The 25,916-nt window shown below is 41.0% G+C and overlaps 3 protein-coding genes and 1 non-coding gene across 12 annotated transcripts in view; all 4 read right to left on the bottom strand.

Annotated features, from left to right (window-relative positions):
• Egfr (epidermal growth factor receptor) overlaps positions 1-3,070 on the bottom strand; it is a 53,534-nt gene extending 50,464 nt beyond the window's left edge. The window contains exon 1 of the mRNA XM_066291633.1: positions 2,775-3,070. Within this exon, the coding sequence (XP_066147730.1) occupies positions 2,775-2,880 (106 nt within the window). The 5' untranslated portion in view covers positions 2,881-3,070. The remainder of the gene's footprint in view (positions 1-2,774) is intronic.
• Positions 3,071-4,882: 1,812 nt separating this feature from the next.
• Positions 4,883-18,244, bottom strand: MESK2 (misexpression suppressor of KSR 2). Of its 9 annotated transcripts, XM_066291972.1 has the most exons (11): positions 17,916-18,241; positions 16,729-16,981; positions 11,612-11,686; positions 11,012-11,211; positions 10,815-10,935; positions 10,619-10,760; positions 10,416-10,562; positions 9,692-9,958; positions 8,793-8,877; positions 7,695-7,816; positions 6,459-6,600 (listed from the first exon to the last, which is right to left on the bottom strand). In XM_066291972.1, exons 2-10 carry the CDS (start codon positions 16,941-16,943, stop codon positions 7,755-7,757), a joined length of 1,314 nt encoding a protein of 437 aa, XP_066148069.1. In that variant the 5' UTR covers positions 16,944-16,981; positions 17,916-18,241; the 3' UTR covers positions 6,459-6,600; positions 7,695-7,754. The 9 variants fall into 9 exon arrangements, with proteins under 9 accessions (XP_066148067.1, XP_066148068.1, XP_066148072.1 ...); XM_066291970.1 differs by lacking the exon at positions 7,695-7,816 and having other exon boundaries at positions 4,883-6,600; positions 17,916-18,243; XM_066291971.1 differs by lacking the exons at positions 7,695-7,816; positions 17,916-18,241 and adding an exon at positions 17,740-17,884 and having other exon boundaries at positions 4,883-6,600.
• Positions 18,245-18,940: 696 nt separating this feature from the next.
• On the bottom strand, positions 18,941-19,014 carry TRNAI-AAU (transfer RNA isoleucine (anticodon AAU)). Its single transcript has one exon. It is a non-coding gene; the product is annotated as a tRNA-Ile (tRNA).
• A 1,883-nt stretch (positions 19,015-20,897) lies between these two features.
• Positions 20,898-23,086, bottom strand: LOC136344480 (uncharacterized). Its single transcript, XM_066291987.1, has 3 exons — positions 22,934-23,086; positions 22,159-22,272; positions 20,898-21,923 (listed from the first exon to the last, which is right to left on the bottom strand). The coding sequence occupies exons 1-3, from the start codon at positions 22,975-22,977 to the stop codon at positions 21,791-21,793; spliced, it is 291 nt and encodes a 96-aa protein (XP_066148084.1). The 5' UTR covers positions 22,978-23,086; the 3' UTR covers positions 20,898-21,790.
• Between the last annotated feature and the right edge of the window lie 2,830 nt (positions 23,087-25,916).

The following is a 25,916-nucleotide window of genomic DNA, read 5'->3' on the forward strand; positions in this document are numbered from 1 at the left end:
TTTTAAACAGTTTAATTGACTCTTAACAGCTTAAATTTGATTCCCGCCATAGACAGATGACGATTGGTATTTTTTTTTCTCGTTTATTCTACATAATGCTATATTCTGGACAATTAACGTGGTCCGTACGTTCAGTTGCTAATCGAACTACACGAGAAGTGCAAGTTCACTGAACCGGGCTTTTAATTAAAATCTATATAAAACGCATTAAGTCCATCACTATGATAAATAACATAAATCGAATACCTACATGTTCGCTCTCTCGTTCAGTTTTAAAAGAACTTGATGGAATGTCTTGTGGTTAACCGCAAAATTGGTTACGAGCGTGGTCAAAGCACTCGTACCTGAGGAGTTTCCAGTTTACAGTTAACAATCAACCAATCAATATCGGGAAACTTAAAGTAGACATTATTATCGACCAATCATTGTTGCATCAGGCAGCGTGAAATTCTCACAGCCGAGATTTTAGGGAGGCAGGTGAGGGGGGGAGGTTCACAACTTTGTCTACCTACTGAGACAAAAAGGTTCTTTTAGGGGTGTGGAACTTAAGAGGCTCCAGAGTATATAATCCGGCACATTTCCTAAAGATACAATTTCATAGACTTCCTATACCCCGAGACTGACCTCCCGTTTTAAAATGAGACGTAACAGAACTCAGCCAAGTTGACTTGTAATTATTGTACTTAAGGGTGCGCACACCCCTTTCTTACGATGAGGATCTGACCTGGTCAGGTTTTAACAGTGGGCACTTTGTCTACAATTTTTTGGCCCTTTTAAGTCGCCTGTAAGATGTTGAACGTTGCAAAGGCGCATTGTGCCCTTAATGGAAGCGAGAGGTTTCAAGTTTTACGAGGGATTTTATGGCACCCAAATAAATAGCCCGGCACCGAAAACGGTTAAATGGTTCCATAAACTTGTCGTTATTAAATATGTTCTATAAAGGTTTTATAGATCGTACAGGACAAAAAAACACCAGTATAAAAGCGGGCCAGTAGCTTGGATTATCTCGCCTTTGCACTGACGCAAGTGTTAACCTATGCAATCATTGCTTTAGTGTTTTGAAGAACTGTAGTATCAGCACTGTACAAAATGTTTATATGAAGTGTTATGAAAAGAGTCACGTAATAGGTCACTACGGAGACGCCTTTTTTAATAATTACATATAATCTAACGGATTATAACGACATTTACATCGAAATATAAACTTTGTTTAGAGATGCGTTAAACAGGGCCGGTTTAGGGCATTTCCCGGTCCCACCCTATTTGTTTGCGAGGAGACGCTCCTCGCTTTGGAGCACGACAGATGGACAAGCAAGTGAATCTTTCGTTCAAAAGTTCCACATTCGCCAACATTGCGATTTCAACTTATTAATTATTGCCTGTAATAATCGCTTAGTTGGAACAGTTATTTTCATGAAAGTGCGGGAATTTCAACATTCATGCGCGTAGTCGGACAACGCGCGAGCGCAAGGGGAAACATTTAAAGTCCACTCTACTCCAGACCGATATTTTTCTTCGTGTTCGACGGCAACGCCCACTTTCACGTACGCAAATTACGCTGCTACGCACACGCGCGTGGCCAAGTTGCGGGGAAAATTGCAAACAAAAAAATTGCGACCAAAAACACCTCCGGTCGGTCCTGCTTAATCTGGGTGGACATTTAAAATTTCACGATGTTATCTCGCACCGAATCGACTATTCGAAAAAAAAAAAAAAATCATCGGCGGGAGCCACCTTCCAAAAGAGACAGCGAGTTCCCGTAGGGTCCTTGAGTCTCTTCCGTACTCATCGTTTCGGTACGTGTAACACCAATTTGAACCTTGACCAATTTGGTACTGTATACGTTAATTTGAGACAAACTGCCATTTACTGCCACCAAAAATGCGGCGTTCCACCTAGTTTCAGATTCACATTAAATTTTTTTTTTTTTTTTAAAGTCCGTCCTATACGGAAACGTAGAGTTGTGGCACGAAATTTTTTTTTCTGGGTCGAAGTAACAGGCGGCCCACATTTCAAGCAATTATTGGGCACTGCCTGAAAAATAACGTAATATATAGAGGATATCCTTCATCGAGAAGCCATTATTATGCAAAACAGCCGCGGAACTGCGACAAATTCTGTGATTAAATCTCGAGAATCTAGAGAATATTCTAATAATTGATTGTGTGAAAAGAAAGTTGGTTTCTATTAAAAGCAACTTCCCGACAAATGTTTTCATTTCCGCACGGGTTATTATCATAGAGATTTCTTCCATTATCTATTGATGAACAGAAGTCTTAAACTTTGAAGTCTTGACAGTTAAATTGCTTTGACCTTGCCTCCCAAGAAACGATAATTTTAATTAACACAGCTTGTCAAACATCTGTGTGCATCTTAAATTAACCAATTAATGTGGCCACTGGTACGGTATATTGCTTTTAAAGCTTATAACAATAGCTAATAAGGTTTTGTTCACCGCATTACGAATGTAGCATAATATGAACTTCATTGACAAGAAGGTGCCTCGATTAAATGTGTGTAGTAACGATAATTATTGAGAATGCCACTCAATATCTTGAGAAAAACCTCCAGTCATCGATGCGATACTTAAACGTACCGTAAAATCCGAGAATAATGATTTTTTTTTGTTTTGTTTTAAGGTGAGGCTGAAGCAATCGGTACTCGCATTAAAGCGAGATTAATTTCCTTTTCTCACAAAAAGTTCTATTATTGCAGTGTACCGCTATCGAAACTACATACGTATATAACTTTTGTTACGTTCATTCCCATCTCACCTCTCTCATCTATGAACTGTCCATCCACCACCCATCCGATGAAAAACGAGGAGAATCCAAGCAAAATAAAGAAATCCATTGTGAGGCTCCAAACAATCCTCCACATCAATTCTCACAACTATAGCACCGAACAAATCATGTTTCGACGAGAAAAGTACCACCTTCGGTTGCACCCCTTTTCGATTTGAAATTATCGCAACTACCGGAGAACAACCGCAAAAACATAAACAAAACGGCCGCAAGTACCGTCAGACTGTACGTATGTACACTTTACGCTATACGCAGAGTGTATTTACGACGGCCGTCAACACGATCCGTGGAGCCGCATTCAGTGTTCGCACGGAATCGTACGAGGGAACCACCCGAAGAACCACGATCAGGCTCCACAAGTACCATGGAATCGTGAAGATTCAACAGGTAAAGGACTTTTCCGGGCGCGGTTGCCGGTTTGTGCAAGAAAGGTGATACCACGACCTTGGACAATCGCGATGAGTATTCGAGAGTTGTGGATGAGTTTTTGGCAACGTTGCCCTAAATGCTCTTTTCTTCTTCTTTCGTAAAAGGACCTGATATGAGACTTGAGTTTTATTTTAGTCACGCAGGCCAGAAACATATATTTCGCTATACGTGATGCGTTGCCTGCGTATACTAGTATGCAGGTACCACGGTGCTGGAATTAACCAGACTATTAGGAATTTAGACACGTGTGATGAACAATTTCTTGGACTAAATTTCTATTAAACTCCTCTCAACAGGACACTGTGCAAAAACTCGAGATTCGACGAAATCGAGTAGAAGACCGGGACGTCGCGTGACGAACCGAGCTCCAGAAATTTCGGCATTAATCGGAAATCGAGGCATTTTTGCAATGTGGTTTGCTCGAAGGATTCCGGATTATGCCCGATTTACTTTGACAGGAGTTCGCACCTGTCGAAGTTTCCGTTGTAACTTTAGAAATTGAAGCTAAAACGCAAGTTGCCGATTTTCGGTCGTCCAAATAAGTGCAATGCATACAGTGTGACCCATTTGTTTCGGGGTCAGTCTGTAAGACGTTTGTTAATCGTGCGATTCAGCCCGGATTTTTTTTTAAATTATGGAGCGTGATAAACTGTGCATTTTCATCGAAAATGGCCCCGTTGACATAAAATTTAAGGCCTACTGTGACGGTTTCTAGAAGCGAAATTTTAACAAATCATATCAGCGATTTTTTTAGAAAAGATCTGTGCACGCCGCCGGATTGGCCAACCCTCGAAACGGGCTCGTACAAAATTTTAATGAAAAATTTTGTACGAGACGAGATTTTGTAGAATAATTAGAAATGCACACTGAGTACTTACTTACATCTTCTCATACTTTCTCTGGGCATATTAAGGTCCGAACTAGCCGTTCTAGTACCACTTCGGGGATTGTCGTTGAAATATCGCAAAATTTCGTTGTTATTTGGAAGAAGCCCACGACGTCCATTTTGCCTCGTCACTGGCCCATCCGACGTTGAATTCTGCACGCTGCCGCAGCTCCTGCTGCCGAGCGCACGTCGTCGCCGACAAGACGAACAATTTCTGTTTTTCCTCTCACACTTAAATTTTCCGTAATCGTCACGATTAACAATTCGATTCGTATTGAGCACGAATAAGTTTTAATATCGACGTTGACGTTTGTTGCGTCTGTTTGACAGTTAAACACCTCACTTGTTCTCCATGGCCGACTGTGAATTTTCGAAAATCAACAGATACCGAGGGTGCAGTTTTGATTCGCCTACAAAATCGCTATCGCTGAAAATTTTGCACCGGCCCGTTCTGAGGGGTGGCCAATCCAGCGGCGTGCGCGGATTTTTTCTAAAAAAATTGCTGATATGATTTATTAAAATTGCGCTCCCAGAAACTGTCACAATAGACCTCGAACGTGATGCCCACCAGGCCATTTTTGATGAAAATGCGCAGTTCATCAAGCTCTATGATGAAAAAAGAATCCGGCCTAGATCGCACAATCGATAAGCTTTTTACAGAGTGACCCCAAATCGAACGGGCCACACTGTCCATACGAGGTGCTTTACATGCCATGGAAACAACGTGGATGTGCTTAAGGGCTCGTCTAAACAAAAATCCGACTAGAGTTTTTCAAACAATTTTATTAAAATCAATCAGTGCTTAACTTAATAAATAATCAAAAGTGAGGCACAATGCGCGTTATTTTTATAATATAGGTATTCGATCTTATAATAAGTATCATATACTTATCTCTTTTCTAAATCACATTCAAACTAGGTATGTTTAGCTTAAAGGCGTAACAAAGATACAAAAATTATAAGCATCTACCTATCACTATTTTTAAATGAACATGCTTTTACCAGTAGGTAAAACTTTGAGACAAGGGAAGGAAAGCTCTCGTAACTTACCACTAATATAACGTTACTGTTGATTAGTTTTAATCAAATTTTATAATGAATTGAAGGATATTTTCTATACACGTCGTCCATGAGTTTGTTAAACTGTGATTGTAGAGTTGAGATTTTACCACCGTATTATTTACGTATGAATATAGTTTGTGTTACCTTATAAGTTCCCCAGAAGCCGATTTGTTATACCGTGCGTTGATTTTTTCCGGATAAAACTACGCGGTCTTAAATGATTCAACTCGGAGCTGACGGATTTTGTGGCAAAGTTAACTTTAAAGACTATCTATCTAATTGTCAACTATAGTCACAGCTTACTGTTTTCCAAGAATAATCAATTATGAAGCTTTTTTTATATTAATACCTACACAAACGGCGGCGGTATAAATTAAATGATGCCTATTTGGCCCTATCTACGTTATCTCCAACACGGGCAGAGATGTATCTGAAAGTCGCATGTGGAAATCGATTGAGTTCAGCATTTTGAGCAACTTGATGATGTGTCTTCGACTGCTGAAGATTACATTTGGTTGTAACAATGTGCGGATATGTGTTCGTCTTTCAAATGACCACCCTATATATTTTTACATGAATTATATAGAGCCCAAAGATGGTGAGACCAGTCAATGTTGGCTCACAACGCGACGTTTTCACTTTAATGGTATATTAGTATTAGTACTACGGCTTAGGTCACATGTTCGTGTAATCACAATCGCGCCGATAACACAGCTTGCCGATCAAAATTCCCTGCATTGAAATTTATCACACCTTTGAGGTCCCACGATATACCCTACGTACGTATTTTTAATTTCACACACTACATAAATTTCAACACAGTTTTCATAAAAACTGATATATTTTTCGCCGAAACACTTGCCGAATTAAAGTAATTTCCATTACAAAATAGTTATTTACTTAACGAGTGCGGGAACGTTACTTTACCATATGCTCATTGAAGCTTGTCGAGAGATGCGTTAGGTACGACATTTTTCCTCTCGTGACATTATATTTTCTCTTAGTTTTTTTTTTAATTTTTTTATATGAACTAGAATTCAGAACACGCACATGTGCGATTAAAAACTTTATCATAAACATGTCATTGCCATCGAGGTCCTCGTTACTGGCATGGGGGCTCAATTGTTTTGCGTACGATAAAAATGTCTACAAGCACATGTGCCGTAAAGTGCTTTATTTGCAGCTCGCATATGTCAGCAAAAGTGACGCGCGGTAAAGTGACTTTATCGCCCGCTCGAAGGAAATACCTACTATTCATCTAGTTGTCAACAATTTAACAAACAACAGCAGATATGGGGTTTTCGGTAATATTGATAATACCCTGTTGGCATTGCCCTGTAGTATAAATCCGGGCCCTGAAGAGCTCTTCCAGGGAGTGTTTTCGAAACAAGGCCATTTTCACAGGAGATAGTGGAGCCACTGAAACATAGCAGATTTTGCCAAGTAGTGATTAGTTCGGGAAAAAATACATTAAGTTACATATGAACATCAAATAATGTGGCAACGAAAGACTGCTTCATGGCTTGACAGATTCGCCTACAACTTTGAATTGGTTAACAAAAAACAATAGAAACACGACATGTATCCATACAGGGTGTATACGACTTGACCAAAAGAAGAAAGAGTAAACGTGGCATCAGCGCTTCTATCAAGTTTTGTGCATTTATGTTTTGCGACCTTAGTTTGATGCACTTCTTAATTTTCGTTAACCCTGTATACTCGAACTTATTTGTGCGGCTTTCGGCATTATGGCCACGTCGTCTAGCCGTAAATGCATCGGTGGCCCCGTGGCAGAGTATTTGCAATGTAATGCAGGAGCTCGGGATTAAATATCCGATTGTGTGTGCCTATTTTCTATAATTTTTTATCCATCAGTTCGAGTTAGTTAAATTATAAATATGTTTCGATCATTTTTGCATACACCCTGTATAAATGGGCGGGAATTACTTTTTTTAAAAGCAAAATCAGTCTTTACTTGAATAATTTTAGGTACATATTGCGTTGATATATATATATTTTTAATTATCAGCTATAAGCATTATTGAGAGTGTAGTGTGCAATAAAACTGATTACACAAGCAGCAACGAAAAAATACAAAAATACTCAACCAGCCTGTAAGGAGCTGCAAACAACATATTAGCTCTGTATATGCCGCTATGTCTAGGCATGTACGTACCGGATGTCCTAAATTCGACCGACAAAAATTACACTCTCCCCCGACCGGGGTACTATTGTTCGGTCACCCTTATTAGCATCGAATTTGGGACACCCCAAACGTAGAAAATTATAAAAAAAGTGTTAATCACTCACTTCGTCAGAAGCTATTATAAGTTGAAACGAGTATCATCAATTAAAACAGTCTTTATATGTCTCTAAAAGAAGTGTCGAATGAAATTGAAAATGTTTGCAGTATTTCGCATAGGTTTTGTGGGGCACGTGTATGAAATATGTCTAAGTTGGCACAGTGTCGTATCGTGTATGGTGTAGTGTTAGTTCTGAAAACTTTAACTTACATGTCCGAAAAAAACTGTCACGGTCACTGACCAAACCAAAGTGAGCTACACACTAACAGTTTACTTTGGCGTTCCTAACGAACCCACACTCATACAGCTAGACCTTCGCCTCACATGAATAGCTAAAAAAATTATAGCGTTTCAATGCCAAATAAAATTCGAAAAGAAAGACGTTTATTCTATTGGTACATTGGTGAAGGAAGAAAAACGTATCTTGTAGAACAGGTATGGAATAAGTGTTTATTCCCTACGAGTCGTAGATCACATACTGTACTATCTAACACTAACTTGGAAATGCAAATGATATCGTTAGTGGATAAATCTGGCCTGAACAATAATAGCTTTATATTCGTTAACTTACGTAACACGCAACGAAAGAAATATCAATTAGACAATAATACTGACAAGGTATACATATTTGTTAAATTTTATCTGTTATGAAAATATACTGTAATCATCTAAGCTATTGTTGTTATTTAATTTTAGTATCTTTCGAGAACCGGTTCAATTTTGGCACCAAATTTAACGGAGGCCGCTATAAACAATAAAATAATAATTTACATGAAGTAGAAAAAGAAACGTAAATGCAGTGTCACAAAAGAAACATAAGGAAAAATCAAAATTACCATGATAATTACAATATGAACAATATACATACCATTCGCGCACATTGTCCAACCATAACGCAAACATTATAGAGAAATAAAATTAAACTCAGTGTGTGTATTCGTGTCTCTTACTAACTAATTAATCATTATCTAAAGCAGTTGACATATAAAACGGCTTGGTAGATGTTTTTGAATTATCCTAAGAATCTACTTGCTACAAGTATTAAAGCTAGTGCTTCCTAGGCCCTGTGAAAGCCTTCGTAAGTTTCAATCATAAATCATTCTATTACATTTCTGACAATTTCGTTTATGAGTTTGCTAAATTAGGCCATAATTTCGATGTAACTAAGTACACGTTAGCTAAAAAATATTAAACCCATTTTAACAAACCGTTTTCTTGCGTTACTTACTTATGATTTCGAACTTTCTTTAAAATGTCTTATCTTAACGTTATTGTACTAAATGAGTTCTTTGGAGCGGTTTTACTTACCATAGCCCTCTCCCTGCAAGAAGAGTCTGAAGGCTTCACTGACTTTCCCTGGCTGTTCCTCCAGAACCATTCCGCAGTCGGAAATCTGGAAAAGACGCAAGATAGAATTTGCAACGTTGCCGAAAAACGTCATCTGATGCGCATCGAATGCGCAACACCGCACGTTAGTCGTTCGCGCAGCGTCTCAAGTTTATCGTTGTGTGGAAGTTCTTCGCGCGAAAATTTGCTTCCAAAAGGGCCAAATTTACTTGGATCATTAAAAATGTGAAGTGTGTGGAGTGTAATGTGCTTCGGTTTCGGGCTCCGCGATTCGTATTTGTGTCGTGACCCCGGATTCTTCCAGAGGGTTCAAGTGTAGTGCAGTGCGTCATGCCCGGTTGATGTACTTACTTTATTTGTCGGTTTAGTGACCAGTGAGTTCTGGAGGCCGAAATTGCTGCCCGGCAAAATACAATGTGGAGTCTTGACTTAACTTTGCACGCGAATTCCGGTAAGTTTCGAACCGTTTTCGTAGCTAATTCCTCATAATTGCTCGACAGTGCACATACCCCAAATTTCTAACCTCACAAATTTGGCAAATTCGCGCCAATTGGCGCTGTCGTCGAAGTGAGTTATTTGTTTTCCATGGCGAACCGAGAGGTTTTTTTTATATGTGCAAAGAACATACAGTACGTTTCGAAAGTGCGGAGCCAGTAATATTTTCCGGGAAAGCTTTCGTTAAAAAAGTACGTGCTGAAACATCCTAGGTATGTCTTCTTTGATGGTAATTACAAAAATAGCTTAATCGAGGTCCCAAGTTTACGCTCCACCATAAACTTGCTGCGAGACTTTTTAACGATTGCCCCGGATTTAATGTCGAAACGAAATCGAGAAACATCCCGGCCTCCGATTTTACCTACCTTCATCCAGGATGAATTAGTAGGATCCAATCTGCCGTTGAACGTAACCGTGTCGTCGGCATGAGGACTCATGGCACCTGTTATATTGATAACAGGAACTTTGAGAGTGGAAGCATTTTTCCTATTCGGATCTGGGTCCCTTTGTATATTTAGATCTGTTCGTTTTACGTAACTGTCGATGAAGAGAGCTAAATTTGTAGGGTTCACGTTCCGCTCGAAGTAGCTCTTGTACACTTGAACTAGATCGTGGTTGCGTTCTTCGGTGTTCTAGAAAATTATTTTAGGAATTAGTTGAAACGTGCCGAACATGCAATTCGTTTTATCACGTCTTAATAATCAATCAGGAAAAAATCAAAGCGATTCTCTTCTAGCGTATATTTATCTGGAACCCGCTATACGGGGCGGTCCTCCGGGAAGTTGCCTCGATCGACTGCGGGAAAACCATAGTTTGGAAAAATCTGAAAATGAGGGGATATACCTAAGTCGTCGGGGGACGCGCGTTAAAAATATTTACAAGGTGGCGGCACTTTCGGTACTTTCCGACATCCACTTCCGGTATAACCGGAAGTGCCGCCACCTTGTAAATATTTTTAACGCGCGTCCCCCGACGACTTAGGTATATCCCTCCATTTACGGATTTTTCCAAATTATGGTTTCCCCACAATCGATCGGGAGACTTCCCGGGGAACCGCCCTGTATATCGTTCATATAAAATAGCGCTTACTCTTCCAAAGTGATGCCACATTAAATAATCGAGGACGCCTTGGGTCATTCCTTTTGACCTCAAATATCTGGTGTTTAGTTTTTGGTATCCCCACTCGATCCATCCCGGTTGTGTGCTTACGCAGTTTATTAGGCACAATGCTGAGACCTTCGAGCATAAAATAACATCGAAATAATGTCCCATTTAAGACATTTCTCATTTACCATTTCTGGATGATTCAACGTATAGCGACATAGAATGTTCGCCCCTGCACCGACTCCGAAACCAATGAATTGTTTGAGATTAAAATGGCGAACCACGTGAGCCAGCTGGTCCGCCAACTCATCCATTGAAGGATAAACAAACCTGAGGCAAGTTCATTACGTGTGGTCCATAAAAAACTGAAAAATAAACACTTACTCTTCTGGTAAAGTCTGCGCCCCTTCCTCTTGACCCGGAGCATTCACGTGATAAATGCAGAAGTTCTCTATGAGGGCTCTCATGTCAATATAGTTGAAAAAGGCTTGAAAATTCGACACGTCTAAAATTCATTTCCCATGAGACATAGCGGTAAAAACGTATGGGTTTGTGGTCGCCCATCATCGTCGTTAACTTACAATTAAGACCCAAGTCGTGGTAAGTGAGTATGGCAGGCTTATTTCTGTTTCCCTGAACTGCAACCACCACATTGCCACGGTCAGTTTCCACTATTTCTTCCTGAGCATTTGAGTCCTCTCTGGACATGGATCTCGCATGAGGAAATTGTAATTTAATGTTTTTTAATTCGACGTCGTCCATCGAGTCGGAAGGCACAGTTCTGAAATTTCGATTTTTGTATCGATGAGTTTCTGACATCTTTGACGGAGGATTTTAAGTTACTGAAAGGATCTTGGGGTCTGAAAGTGAATGGGGTCGAGTTTGGGAGCTTTGGCTGGTTTCCTTACAATTAGGCATCCGTGTTGCTGCAAACGTTTGCGCCTTCGACATTAGAATTTGCCGAGTTCGTTCGCGCGAACGCTGCTAGAACGAAACTATATTTGGTCGTGGGAAGTCGGAATGGTATGTCTGTCACGGGTATCAGCGTTGGTATGGAAATTATCCCGTGGGCAAAATTATCGAGACTTTGGTACCATTGACGCTGAGCGCGCGCGCGAACGACGGAGGATTGATATTCTCCCCGTTCAAACGTGAACGTGTGCCCCCGCGGAATAGCTTACCCCAAAAGAGCTGCCTCCTCGGCAATTCCTGATGCTGGCATTTTTCTATTTGGAATTAGATTCTCGACTTCGGCCCTGCAACAAACAAACTTAACAGTCGCGATCCACAAATCCGAACGAAGCGTCGTCTCGGAATGACTATTTTTAATTAAAGCCCCCCCGTAGCCGTCACGATATCTTGTTATTCCACACCCCAGTTCAGACGCCAGCAGTCATTCAACGGTTATACATATACAGGGTGTTTCCTAACTAGGTGTAAAAAATTTAAAGGCGTAATCCTCGACTGATTTTGAGTCAAAAATGTCTAATAAACGTGTGTCCGCAAATGCCTCGTTTCCAAGATACAGGGTGTTGACTGAAAGACGTTGAAAGAGGTTTTTAAAGGTTTGGTGGTTGAGAGCTCGGTGGTTTGGAAACCTTTCCATGTAAATGCGCCTCGCTGCCAAACACTCACCATCGGCAAGGCCATAAACGAAAACCATATTGGCCATTTCTTGATTAGTGTGATTAGGCGTTTGAAAAATTTTCAAAACTGAGGTATAATCTGATTTTTGGGACACAGAACTAAATTCTTTCACTTTAGAGAGTAAAACACCAAAATAACACTGACTATCTTGTTTATAGTAGTGGAAGTAGCAAAAAAACTAACAATAAACAAGTTAGTAAATACCACCAAACCTTTAGAAACCCTGTATCTTGGAAACAAGGCATTTGCGGACACATGTTTATTAGACATTTTTGACTCAAAATCAGTCGAGGATTACGCCTTTAAATTTTTTACACCTAGTTAGGAAACACCCTGTATATTCTGAGCCAAGTGGTACCTATTCGATATTGCCAAATTTAATTGAATAACTTCTAGTTTACGAACGCTGCAGGTATTTTGTATTGTCTCGTGTTACGTTTCGTATTGCTCTCGCAGCTATATTATCCTCCACTATATCGGGGAAGTTTTTTGACATTTGCAATCGGAATACTCTGTATAATCGAGGATAACGTTATCCGAGCCGTTTTTCGCTTATTCACCCAAGAGCAAAATTAATATTTTGTTTTATGCGTTAGTTTGACACTGAATTTCCGCGAAAATTGAAAACGCTTTGGATTTTGCAACGTAAGTCCGTGCTCGCTCGAATGACGTGTGCGGGCCTTTTCCCTCTCTTTCCCAACGGACGCGAACCTCCTTTCGAAACTGGTAAAAGTAACCCAAATCAATTCTAACACGACCACTAAAAACCACTAAAATAACCGGTGCATACCGGTTGGACTCTCCTACGTCAGCAGTCGAACTGCTGCGTTCTGTGGCCGGGAAGTTGTGGCGGATCTTCCGGCATCGCAATGCGTGATCGCTTTAAAATCCGCTTGAAAAGGCGAAATAACGAGCACAAAACTGGTATGAACTTTAGAGTTGAGTTAAGCGAAACTGCGGGTTGTTATGGTTGTGGCAGCTCACGAGGCCAAATTAAATTAGTGTGGGCACCATGAGCGCTGTCACGTATCCACTTAAAAATTGTCCATAATATGTTTGTTTACCGGCTTGGGCTCAAGTGATGTGGCCATTTGACGCGCACTTTTCACGAAACACTGCGCATTTAACTTATGACGGGGTCGTCGTTCCTCCTGGAAAGGTCTTCTCCAGAGGAAACAAATCCCCCGAGGGAATGGCGCTCGTTAGATAGCAAGCCATGAGCGAATCAACTTTTCATGATTTTTCAAGGATGTTCGAAACTTCTGGTTTACTTTTCTACCTACCTAATCCAAATTATGATACACATACAGTGACGGACAAAAGTTTCGACACCTTTTTATTTTTTGTAGTTCATTCGAGTATGTCTTGTCAGGGACCCCTCGTACGCGTGAAATTTTCGTTTGCGACAAACAGAAATCTCCCATTTATTTGTTTGTGGCACATACATTCGTTAATTTGTTTAAGGGGCAAAAACGATTTTTTGCTCGGACAAAAGTTCAGAAACTATTTGTTTATCTTCAGTTGTTGCACGGTTCTGCACGAGTTGCGACCGAGCTATTATTACACTACAAACATGGGTAAGGCTAAATGTATACCTCGGGATTTGGAGCCAAAAACTGTCCAATTAAATGAAAGTGGCGAAAAACAAGTTCATATTTCGAAGAGTCTCAAAATTTGCAAAGGTGTCATCCGAAGGGTCACATCTGCCCATCGTGGCGGTAGTCAAAGTTTTGAGACGGCGAAAGGTACGGGACGACCACGAAAGACTTTCGCTGCAGTTGATGGAGTCGTTGAAAAAAATCTCAGAAAAGGATCCACGTAAGACGTCGACTACGTGCCGTTGGTTTATTCGGAAGGATTGCTGTCAAGGAACCCCTTCTATCGAAGAAGAATATCAAAAGGCTCGTCCTCGTTTTGGTCGGGACCCCGCGGAGATAACTCCTGGAAATGGCGCGCTGTCCTTCGGAGCTACGAAGGCCAACTCCAAATATTTGGATCGCGTGGGAGACACTACGTAAGACGACCCCAAAGGGCAAAAGATACGACGTAAAGTACCAAGTAGCGACGGGGAAACGTGCAGGTGGCAGTGTTACGGCCCGGGGGTGCTTCAGTCGGTCTGGTGCTGGAGCAATGGTCGAGGTCAAAAGACGAATGCCGATGTCGGGACGCCTAGGAGAGCCAAGCGGGATACCAAAAGCCTCCTCGTTGGAGATTCCAACGAGATAACGACCCCAAGCGTACATCGAAGATCGTCGACTGGGCATCACAATCACCGGACTGAAATCCTATCGAGCACTTGTGGGAAGTACTAATTCGATTGAAAAATGTTCGAAATAGAGCCGAACTCCTCGATACCACGATGGACGAGCGGAAAAACATTCCTGGAAGAACGTGTGCCAAAGTTGTAGGTTCGACGCCCAGGAGATGTCAAGCAGTAGTTAAAGCAAAAGGATGTGGAACCGAATATTAATTTTTACCTTTTTTTCGTAGCAGAATTCATTTGCAAATAGAAGTTTTTAAGCTTTTGTCCGGTCCAAAAATAAAATATTCTTCTAAACACCTCCTACATACATTAAATTTAATGATTAAGCGTGTCGAACGATCGACCTTCTGTAAGCTTACCGTTGTGTATCAAAGGTATCACAGTGACTTGCCACTTGCTTCAGCTAATCGAAAAGTTAAAAAGTTTCTAAACTTTCGTCCGCCACTGCACGTTTCATTCTACTTACATGGAGGGGTGAGCAACGAGTTCCCTTGAACGAAAATTTTAAATTTAGTGCTAATATTGACGAATGGCGAGGACGCACGACTACAAAAAAACATGTGTGTCCTTTTTGTAAAAGTTTAAGTTAAACTGCCAAGTTTTCATCAAAACTGTTTGCAGACCACCGAGCGGTCCCTGTCTTCTCGTTAAAAATAGATCCAGGCATGATCATTTCGAATATTAGCAAAGTTTTCCATACATCTGAACATTGAACAATTTTCGGCATTCCCTAAGGGGTCCCCATCGCACAACGCGAGTGATAAGGATTCCTTCATTGCTTTCATAGTATTTTTCTGGGTGAGCCGTCGTCGTGCAAGTTCGTTTGTAGTATAGAAAACGTCGAGCTTCCCAAGATTTTCGTTTATTTTCCACGAAATTTCCACGGTGTTTACTCGATTTTGGCGTCGACGACAAGGAAGTTCAGGTGAAACCGAATCTCACGAACAACAATTTCATGGCATCGGTCCACAGAGTCCGGGTACCTTCACTTTCACCAATCGATACTATTTTAGGTCTAGGCGTTTTTGGGTGGTTAATAGATTTTTCTTTTATTAGTTACAATGGAAATGGTAGGTTCACCTTGAAGGCCTGAAATATAAAATCGATACGCCTGTCTCACTTCTTGATGTATTCTGCTTCTGCCTTCGGAATTTGCCATGCAAAACTGACCCGATGTAGTTCTTTTTTTACTTCGGAGGGAGCACGCGATTGTTACGTTCAGTACTTACGTTCAGGGCTTCGATTTCGCAATTTCCGCGTTTGGACCTCTCATTATCTTCGATCATCGAATTCTAATCCGCATTTTTTACCAATTGCTCGTCACGTTCCTTTGTAGTTTTAATCTCGGACTAAAATTTTTGATGCGGCTCCAACTCGCACGAGTCCTTGCAATTTGCGACGCACCACGAAACCGGATTTTTAAAATAGCAAATATGCCCAAGCTCAATGAGTGTAAACAAGATGCATAAACACAGGGAGTGATTGTTTCAAATTGGCCTATTTTTATACATCAATTGTACCATGCGGCGGGTTACTACGTTCCTAATCAATTTGTTTATCGCGACAAAACTGTTTTCAAGAGCAACGCGTCAGTGGTGCTACAGACACGGAACGAACCAATGCGAACCGACAGTCGAAACGACTTGGACAACGAACGCTACATTTGACCGTTCCATGCTACAATTTTGCCCTGACAGCAAGCTCGCCCTGCAAATGATCTCATCGGGGAAAAAAAAACGATCATTTCAGTCAGTATTGAATAGCGTCGGTCAAGCATATTAAATTTTTCAAGTGGCCTAAAATCTGCCAGGTACTGACGCGTTAGAAGACGGCGAGGCGCCGTTCCCTCTCAATATCGTAGGTACGCCAGTGGTATATACATGTATATGTATATATGCATATGCATGTGGAATGTTTGGCGAGTGGTGTACGAGTTAGAGGTGACTTTAAAACTTTGCCATTCGGGTACACTAAAAGCGGCGTACTGATGCCCACCGACAGGAGAACAAATGTACAGAAAAACCGTAATCGAAACGAAACACGTAACTCCTTCACTTCAAAGAACTCAGTGTAGCGATGCCGACGTACACTTAAAGTGCTCCCGATATAGAAAAACAATTATTACAGCCGCACTTTGAGTTGCGCGCGCGCATGTGTCTTCAACGAAGCTCAGAACCATTTACGGAGCTCCCCGAACAATCTGTTCTGCTGCGGTCGTCATACGAGCATTGCAACTATCCTCTTTTTTTTTATCACTAAAGGAAAGGTACTTAGCATTCGAAGGGTCACGCGTGTCCTTTTGATTATTCTCTGAACTTTCACTACTAATTCGAAGGGTTAGTGACACAAACAAAAACAACAATCAAACCACATCAAATTTATATTTACCTCGAAGCTGCGAGATGTCCTCTTCTTTCGTCACCCACCTGTCCCGACAAGGGCTCTTTGACAAGCCCGAGAGCTTTCTTCATTCCCTCCAACAGTCCAGTGGAAGGAGTAGGCCCCCCTGGCACCGTCGTGGGGCGGTAGACGTTATCGCCAGTCCCCAGAGGTTCCAGGGAGGCGTACGCGCCTCCACTGGAGGCCCCCACTGGTGCCGACATCGCAATGCGGCTCTTCTAATTCTTCTACCCTTCGTCGTCTACGATAACAGGCGGGAAGACACATAGTGGGTATCACTCAAAAATGCTATGCGATATTTAAGCGGTTGGGTTTACATGTACAGTGGCGGGAGCAGAGTGAATTTGTGGAGGTTTCAGATGAGAGAAAAATGAGTTTTTTCGGTAAATCGCAGCCCGCGCATTTTTTCCCTTCGAAGTCCCCTCGGCCCAAAAAATCCCTCAATGTTTTGTCGACGTCAACGACGCATTGACGATGTCAGTAATTATTGACAGTGCTGTCTTTTGGCTGGTATCAATGGCAATATCCTCTCGGTCCGTTCGACGTGACGCGGATTGTCTTCGTTTTAAGTGATGCGAGGATGGACCGAGCAACTCTCGTGACGTTTTTGCTCTCGTCTTGCAGAGAGAGAGTAACGTTCGAGGAGGATCTGAACGGGGATTGCCAGAAATTTCGTATTGACCGGAAATTCCGTCACGTTTTAGCATCTCGGACTTGGTTTAAAACAGAACCTCAATATATCCACTCAAGCCCCAAAAGCCATAGATTCGTGCGGCAACAAACTATATATTTTGTGTCATGCCAAAATCCAAAAGCAATAAATACAAAAATCAAATGTATAAAATAAATGCTTCGTAGGTATGAATAATGAAGGACATTGTAGTATGAATATTGACTGTTGTATAATACTAAATGATGTATCGCATTATGGCGAGAACCGGAAATGTCTTGACAAAAATGTCCCCCAAAGTTTAAACGAAAGAATGGATGGATACTCACTATGCGAGATTAACCATTTGTTTAATTCTTGTTGATGAAGGGAACTTGTTTCAGTTTATTAGTCTGATTAGCACGACCAGTTTATTGATTTTTGTTCCTTTACCAGTTTACGACTACACCCAGCGCATTGATTTGCTATTAAACCATTGTTACCACTAAACCGTCGACCAACTTACCTTTGTGCAATCAAAAGTATTCTGTCACTCCGAACAAAGAGGAATATCAGTGTGCACAAGTTCGTGTGTCAACACTATTAGGAGATCGCGAATTTTAACGCCACAGGCACAGAATAAAGGAACCTTTCTACGAACGAACTAATGTAATGCCAGGACGCAAAAGCGAGAAATCAGATTGGTGATCACGAGTCACGTGGATTGTCAGTGGTTAAAAGAAGTTATAATTCGGTACTGCTTAGAGGAAACTTAACTTGACCATTTTTTTAATGCTGACGTATCATGTTCAATTGTGCGATGTGCAACTTGTAAAACCGACTAATGGAAAAATATCGTTCATATTACCATTTGATCAATCTATACACACTCTTTTCTAACAGCATTGCCGCACACCATCCGCAGTCCAATTTAGGTTTATTTAGATATCTTCGGCGTACCGCAATCAATTCTTGTTTAATTACGTGACGGTTCTAATTGTGCAATTGGACACTTATTGCATCGAAATCGTACCATTAGATACCGCTGATGGCGATTACGAGTTGAAATTTGTTGGATTCAACGGCAAAATCTTAAATATTCCAGTAACTTAGGCATCGCTGCCGACTCCGATACCGGGTGTCTTTTATTGACGTTGACCTCCTGGTGCGGTGGTGACATCTGTGAAATGCAAGTGGAAAAGAGTGAAAACCAGCGAGAAATTACGCCTGCGCTAGGTGGGATATTTCCCGGTAGGTGGCGGCAGTTATTCGCTTCTCTTTCGCTTTTCCAAACTAAAGTTCTGAGGCGAACCTTTGCATTTCGAATAAATAATAATACGTTTGTACGCAAATAGAAAGAAAACCGAATTAATACAAGTAATCAATGGGAACGACAGTTAAAAAAGTTAATAGTCGCAGCGGCGTCTTCGGAATCGGGCGCTTTTTTCCTATAGTTTTTAAAAACGCGCATTATTCGATATAACGAATTTTAGGAATTCCCGCATTTGAACGCAAGTTTGATAATTTAAAAAGAACGAAAAAAAAACTATCTGGCCCATGAGGGGATCGAACCCGCGACCTTCGCGTTATTAGCACGACGCTCTAACCAACTGAGCTAATGGGCCACGAGGATGTTGCGTTCGCTAGAACCCAATTGTCTTGCCAATAGGTAAACGGAATTTAAAAACAGAAAATATGGAGAAGACACGATTTCGCGTCAAAATTTGTTTACATTTTCAAGTGAAACCGTTCGCGTCTCAGAGTCTCCGCAAATGAACAATATTTAAAATGGCTTTTTGTCGAATGTGAAATCCGCGTCGGTGATTTCCATAAACCGATTCGCAAACTTGAAACGACGATTTTTAAATATGTCCGAAACTGTGGCCCACACCTGGACACCCCTTCACGATTTCGAACGATAAACAACAGAAACGACGATTACCATTTGACATTTTGAATTTTTCGAATCCCTTTCGACGCGCTCTTAACGTGCTTCTTCCTGCCAGTTAAAACGCGTTTTATATCGAATTAGAGGGAACCCCAGAGGAATCCCTCATTAATAAAGCAGATAATGTTTCGGTTTTCGATAGGTTTCGACGTTGACGAACGGAGAGGGAGAGCGAAAATTTGCCGACATCCATTTAAGACAAAACATACATCCGTCGCAGTGTAACTTCCTTGTCTTTGAGGCCTTTGAGTCTGTCTGAATGATCTCTTTTAAAAGCCGGCTTTGTGTAATCAACCGAGCTTAATGTAACATAAGTATCTCACCCCAAAAAGCCCGAATGTAAAATTGATTTAACATCGTATAATACAAGTACCTGATACATTTTCGTTTTTCGAGCGATACAAATATTTGCAGCCGTATCGGATACCTAATAAACGGAGAATAAACATGCCTTACTCGTTTTTCTCCAGCAAATTTTGCCATATTTATGGCTCGCGCAGGTTAAACAGGAGATTGGAAGTTGACTGAAAAGGGCAGAAAAGGGCTCCCGCGGGAACAGTTTCCGATTTTATTACGGAAAAGATACATGGAAACGTATAAGCACAGCAGATAGTAGGAAGGACGGACGAACAAGAATGATGTACGGACTCTACAGGAGGAGAGAAAATCAAAGCCGCTTCTGAATACAAAATTGACCCGTTCTCCTCTGGCCGTTTCGGTGCCTAAATTTAATTTCCACATGTTTGATCATAAAAGGAGGGATTGAGCTGTGGAATGCGGGTGCAGCGGGCTTACCCATCGACGTCTGTGAAAGCCATGTTAAGGTAACCCTCGTAATACTTGAAATGTGGGGCCCTCGCCGCGTTTATTGGGTGGGATGTTTTGTTCTGAGGATCTCGCGTTTTTGGTATCGAAGTTGCGGGTATAGTTCTGTAAAGTTAAAAAAAAAAAAAAAAAAAAAAAAAAATTGAGAACGAAACGATTGAAAATTGACTCTTACAGGGAAATTTTCCGCGTGTAAACGAACGATGGTGTAATCTTCCAAGAGATGTATTTTTCGCGTTTATCTTTAAACAGCGATAAAGCCGATACTCGTTCAGGTACTGTCGACTCACCTGTTCATTAGGACCAGCAAATTCGAGGCATCTAGTTCTTCCATCCTCGCACCCTTCGAATGAACATTCAGGAGTTTGACCGATAAAAAAATAATAATTTACGTCACACGTCTATGTTTCGCACTAACGTAACGTGGAACTGTACTTGTTATATACCTACTTTTTGCTTGTTAGCTTTTAACGAACTGAACCATAATCTAAAATGAAGTACGGCGTCCGAAATATTTACCGACGCTCATTATCATTTACTGTTATAACACAAGTATTTCAATGGACCCATCCCAAACCGTTTAAGCCATTGTGTACTTGATTGTGCGGATAATGTTATGACTGTTTACCCGACTTGTTAAAATACATATAGGTACATTGTGTAGAATTGCAGAAAATGTGGTTTTGGTTTATTATTTTCGCGTCGGGAGTGGATAATAAAGCAATCTGGCCCATGTTATAATGTAAAACGTGTTAAATCTTTCGATGTATATAATTCACTTTATTCACATATCGTGGTGGATTCGCAACTATTGCACACTACAATAAGTACACATTAGTATTATTACACATAAAAAGTATATACTACGACATCAAAATCTATCGACAATTATCTTTATAGTGTCCACAGTCGAATCATTGGCCGTAGAAAAATGCCTTCGTAGCTGACTGTACGAAACAATTCTCCCGAAGGTAGAGACGTGCAAAGCGACCAAGTGCCCCGCAAAATGGTGATTTACGTGGAAAACAAGAAAAAATTTATGTCTTTAAACGTTGAGGTGCGCAAAAGCGACTTTGCACTGAGACCCGCTCACTCCTAGATCCGCCACTGGCTTTTTTTTTTTTTTTTTTTTTTTTTTTTTTTTTTTTTTTTTTTTTAATTCTACCGTAGAATTAAAGACACTCTTTACCTTCAGCTCTAAACATTATTGACTAGACTTGTCCGTTAAACTATCGACATTTTGGACCACAATTAGAAGTCGTTGGAACTTCACCCGGAGGATAATTTCCATAGGATAAGTGACAAAAAATGAAACTCCGTGCCCTCAGGAGGTCGATCGAAAATTCCTGGTGAAAAATCCTTGAAGCAAATTTCGATACTTTGACTATTACGTATGATAAAACCTACACGATAATCGAGTTAACTTTCCGGCAAAGTTAACACGATTTCGATCCGAGTTGTGAACGTTGCGCTTGCCATTTGCTTCTAGTTTTCTTAGACTTTATGGAAATTACCATCGAGACAAAGCTAGACAGGACCTCGTGGTCATTTTACCCTGCAACTAACTTTAAATTCCATTGCACTGTTACTTATTAATTACTCAACAAACGTAGTAAAGAACTTATTAGCTAACTCCTGTTGGCGACTTGATCGCCCATCTTTAGGGCTTCCTCCACCATTTCCGGGTGAATGAAACCTGTGCTTCTCCTATTTGACAGTCTGTTCTTCGATCGTCTCTTTCGCTGGGTTTCACTTTGGTCACTAGAGGTACAAAATTTAGTTTGAGATCATCATATCGATGTCCCGATACCTACCAACGAAACCGTCTCCAATAGAGAGTTATTTTATCATTTCTACGAGGAAGCTATTGATCTCGTTGGTTAAGTAACAGATTTTGATACATGCACGTCGGCACCCGATGAGTCATGTTATTATGAAGTTTGTTAGAAACTCTTTAAATTACCAACGTGGTGGGAAATAGATTTGGCGGGCGTACCTGTGGTTGTGCTGTCTCAGTCGCACCGGTGGATGGTCTGCAGGGTTGTAATTTGTTGATATTCCATAGTCGTGGACTTTATTGCTCATAATTGCGCTGGTGTCATCTGATAATCTGAAAGGAGGCAAAATACCTGATATCAGAATAATCGTCATCGTGTGACGTAATTCTTCTTGAAGAAGTTTATTTTAAAAATGATGCTTTGCGAAATTCCATTATGTTTCTTTGCAAATATGAGCTACTTCGTACGTATATCCTCTGCGGACGGAAGACCGAACTCTTGACAAATTCTCCACTGATGATGGAAATGGGACAGTGACAGATTTCTTTAACGCGAGTTTCATCCTGCGCCTCAGACGTGGGTTTTTCCATGTTTACAGCAATTTTTTAGAGGTTTTCACGTGCATTTTGAGGAAACGGGACCCTTACGGATAAGACGATTTTTCGCGTTAACCGACTGTTAATGACTCTTGATCCCATTGTCCCGATCAACAAATTACCCCAAGGGTCACCGCTACGTCCGTCTTTCATGGAGAAAACATGTTGAACTTGTCACGAATGCGTTGGGACTCGTTGAACGCCATGACAACACCGAACCGTTCGTGCTCTTCAATTTCGATGATCGCCCCCCGCCTCCCTTCTATTCGCTAGTCTTGCGGCGGTAATAAATGATAAATTAACAATAAAAATATCAATTGTCGATGTGCAAGAGCGTGTTCCATTGTGTCGCGAAGATGAAGATAAGAATAAACGGGTGTTCGTGAGTATAATATACCTTGCCGAAAATTGACCGGCTATATCCACAAAAGTCTCTCCCATTTTCACTAAAATAATACTCAAAAACGTACACTTTCTCTGACTAGTTGAAGTTTCAGCAGAATCTATGAACGATCGAGTGATAAAGACAGACACGACATCAATTATTAGGTTTATCTTAAGCTCCGCAATTTGTATCGTTATCACTGAAGGGGAGAAACGCTGTATCAGTTCGAAATGATTTATTTTGCGTATCTTTGTTTACAACGCTTAAACACAACAACCTAAATTAAATGTTTTAGTGTGAGGAAATGTGTGTACGTCTGAAAATGAATCGCACAGTTGGAACGTTATGAACATTATTTAGATTCTTATTTCTTACACGTCTGCGAAAACAAGAATTTTAGAACAATTACTGAAGGGAAATGTTCGTTGATATTTGTGATAATATAGGTACTTCAATTTTGATGTGAAACGAACGCCGCTGATTGCCACGGATGTTGACAGGGCATAAATGCTCGTCGTCGAAAAACTGCTATGCACAAATCAGGGTCGTATCAAGAGAATGAAAATGTCGATAAAATCTCATTTGTATTGACATAAAACCCGGATGTATTTTCCTAAATTTAGGAAACGGGCGAAAGCTCTTAGAACGCCACTGGTACGTAACTCCTTTAAAGCGAAATAAAAACGGGTGTGTCAGGTCCACGGTTAGAAGGTGGGGAAAAACGATACGAGTTCTCGAGGCACTTCTTTACTCAGCGTAACCCAAAAACGCATCCCTGGGACAACCAGGTATCAACGCCCCGAGCACATCCCCTCTTCTCGAGAGAAACGGTAGGAAGGATGGGGCCGGCCACCCTTTTTCTCACGGGTACCGAACCTTCAACCACTTTTTTTCACCTACGTTAAAGGAACTTACAGGCAACCCTCTCTTCCCACGCTAATCTTGGGAAGAACTTGGGACCCAAGCCTGTACCACTTTCGTACAATGCCGATTGATGATCTTAACATGAACAAGAAATGCGAGGGGATTCATAACAGCCTTTTATCGTTTTCTCACACTTATCTTTGGAGGGATTTAGAGCCAAAACGCCGTGATATCTTCAAATAATTGATTAATAGTCCTAACGCACAGTGTGACCCATTCGTTTTGAGGTCAATCCGTAAGAAGTTTGTTGATTGTGCGATTTAGCCCGTTTTTTTTTTAAATTATGGAGCTTGACAAACTGCACGTTTTCATCGAAAATGGCCTCGTCGACATAAAATTCAAGGCCTACTACGACGGTTCCTGGGAGCGAAATTTATCAAATCATATTAGCGAGTTTCTTAGGAAAAATCCGCGCACGCCGCTGGATTGGCCACCCCTCAGAACGGGCCGGTGCAAAATTTTCAGCGATAGCGATTTTGTAGGCGAATCAAAACTGCACCCTCGGTATCTGTTGATTTTCGAAAATTCACAGTCGGCCATGGAGAACAAGTGAGGTGTTTAACTGTCAAACAGACGCAACAAACGTCAACGTCGATATTAAAACTTATTCGTGCTCAATACGAATCGAATTGTTAATCGTGACGATTACGGAAAATTTAAGTGTGAGAGGAAAAACAGAAATTGTTCGTCTTGTCGGCGACGACGTGCGCTCGGCAGCAGGAGCTGCGGCAGCGTGCAGAATTCAACGTCGGATGGGCCAGTGACGAGGCAAAATGGACGTCGTTGGCTTCTTCCAAATAACAACGAAATTTTGCGATATTTCAACGACAATCCCCGAAGTGGTACTAGAACGGCTAGTTCGGACCTTAATATGCCCAGAAAAAGTATGATAAGATGTAAGTAAGTACCCCGTGTGTATTTCTAATTCTTCTACAAAATCGTTATTACTCAAAATTTTTCATTAAAATTTCGTACAATCCCGCCTTGAGAGGTAGCCATTTCAGTGGCGTGCGCAGATTTTTCCTAAGAAAGTCGCTAATATGATTTGTTAAATTTTCGCTCCCAGAAACTGTCATAATAGACCTCGAACGTGATGCCCACCAGGCCATTTTTGATGAAAATGTGCAGTTTATCAAGCTCCATAATAATTTAAAAAAATCCAGGCTAAGTCGCACAATCAATAAACTTTTTTACCGACTGACCCCAAAATAAATGGGTCACGCTGTAGACGAGGAATGCTCACACGTGTATGTCAGTCAGAAATCCGCCAGTAACATGAAGACTGCCAGGCGCAAGGATTTTCTGTCAAATTCGTCACCACGTTGTCATCTCAAAAACTGTTGCTAAAACATTTATTAGTTTGCAACAGTTCTTGATATATTAATATAGTATAGTGCACGTATAGCGGAAAAAACTCATCCGGAAGTTCCTTCCGTGGCCTGTAATTTCCAATTTTAAGCCGATTTACGAGACAGGAATAACCCAGAGAAACCCACCAAAGTTTACGTTGCTGTTCATAAAAAATTTAACATTTAAGTTCGGCACGTCCATAGGGGAGAATATCGAAATCTAAAGCCACATATAACGAAAGGTAGAAATAATTTCAGGAATTGAATATTTCAAATGAAGTTATATGTGTCTTTTTGAGCACTTTTAACTGTAGGCACTACAGACCGGAGAGGACCGCAATAAAGCGATGGCCACGTCCCGGAAAAGTAACAATCGTGCAACCCTTCAGTTGCACAACTGTTAACTCTGTAGAACTGCGTGCAGCCGAGCGAGTTCGGCACTTGTCAACAAACGAATTTGTTCACGTGTCAAATCAACGCGATGACGCAACCAAACATTGTGACACACTCCCTGGGTTTGACGTATGCGATACTTACCGCCATTTTTTAATCGATGTGGATAGTTCGCGACGACTAACGCGAATTCGAAGAAATCAACCGAAAACGAGCGGAACAAATCTGTATTTGACTTTTCGATTTCCTAATAAATCTGATGAAAAATAGGACGAATTTTCGTTCGCACTTGTTACGTCGCTCCGCATTAACCACTATGTACAAAAATC

Source organism: Euwallacea fornicatus, chromosome 17, assembly GCF_040115645.1.
Source record: "Euwallacea fornicatus isolate EFF26 chromosome 17, ASM4011564v1, whole genome shotgun sequence".
Lineage (NCBI taxonomy): Eukaryota > Metazoa > Arthropoda > Insecta > Coleoptera > Curculionidae > Euwallacea > Euwallacea fornicatus.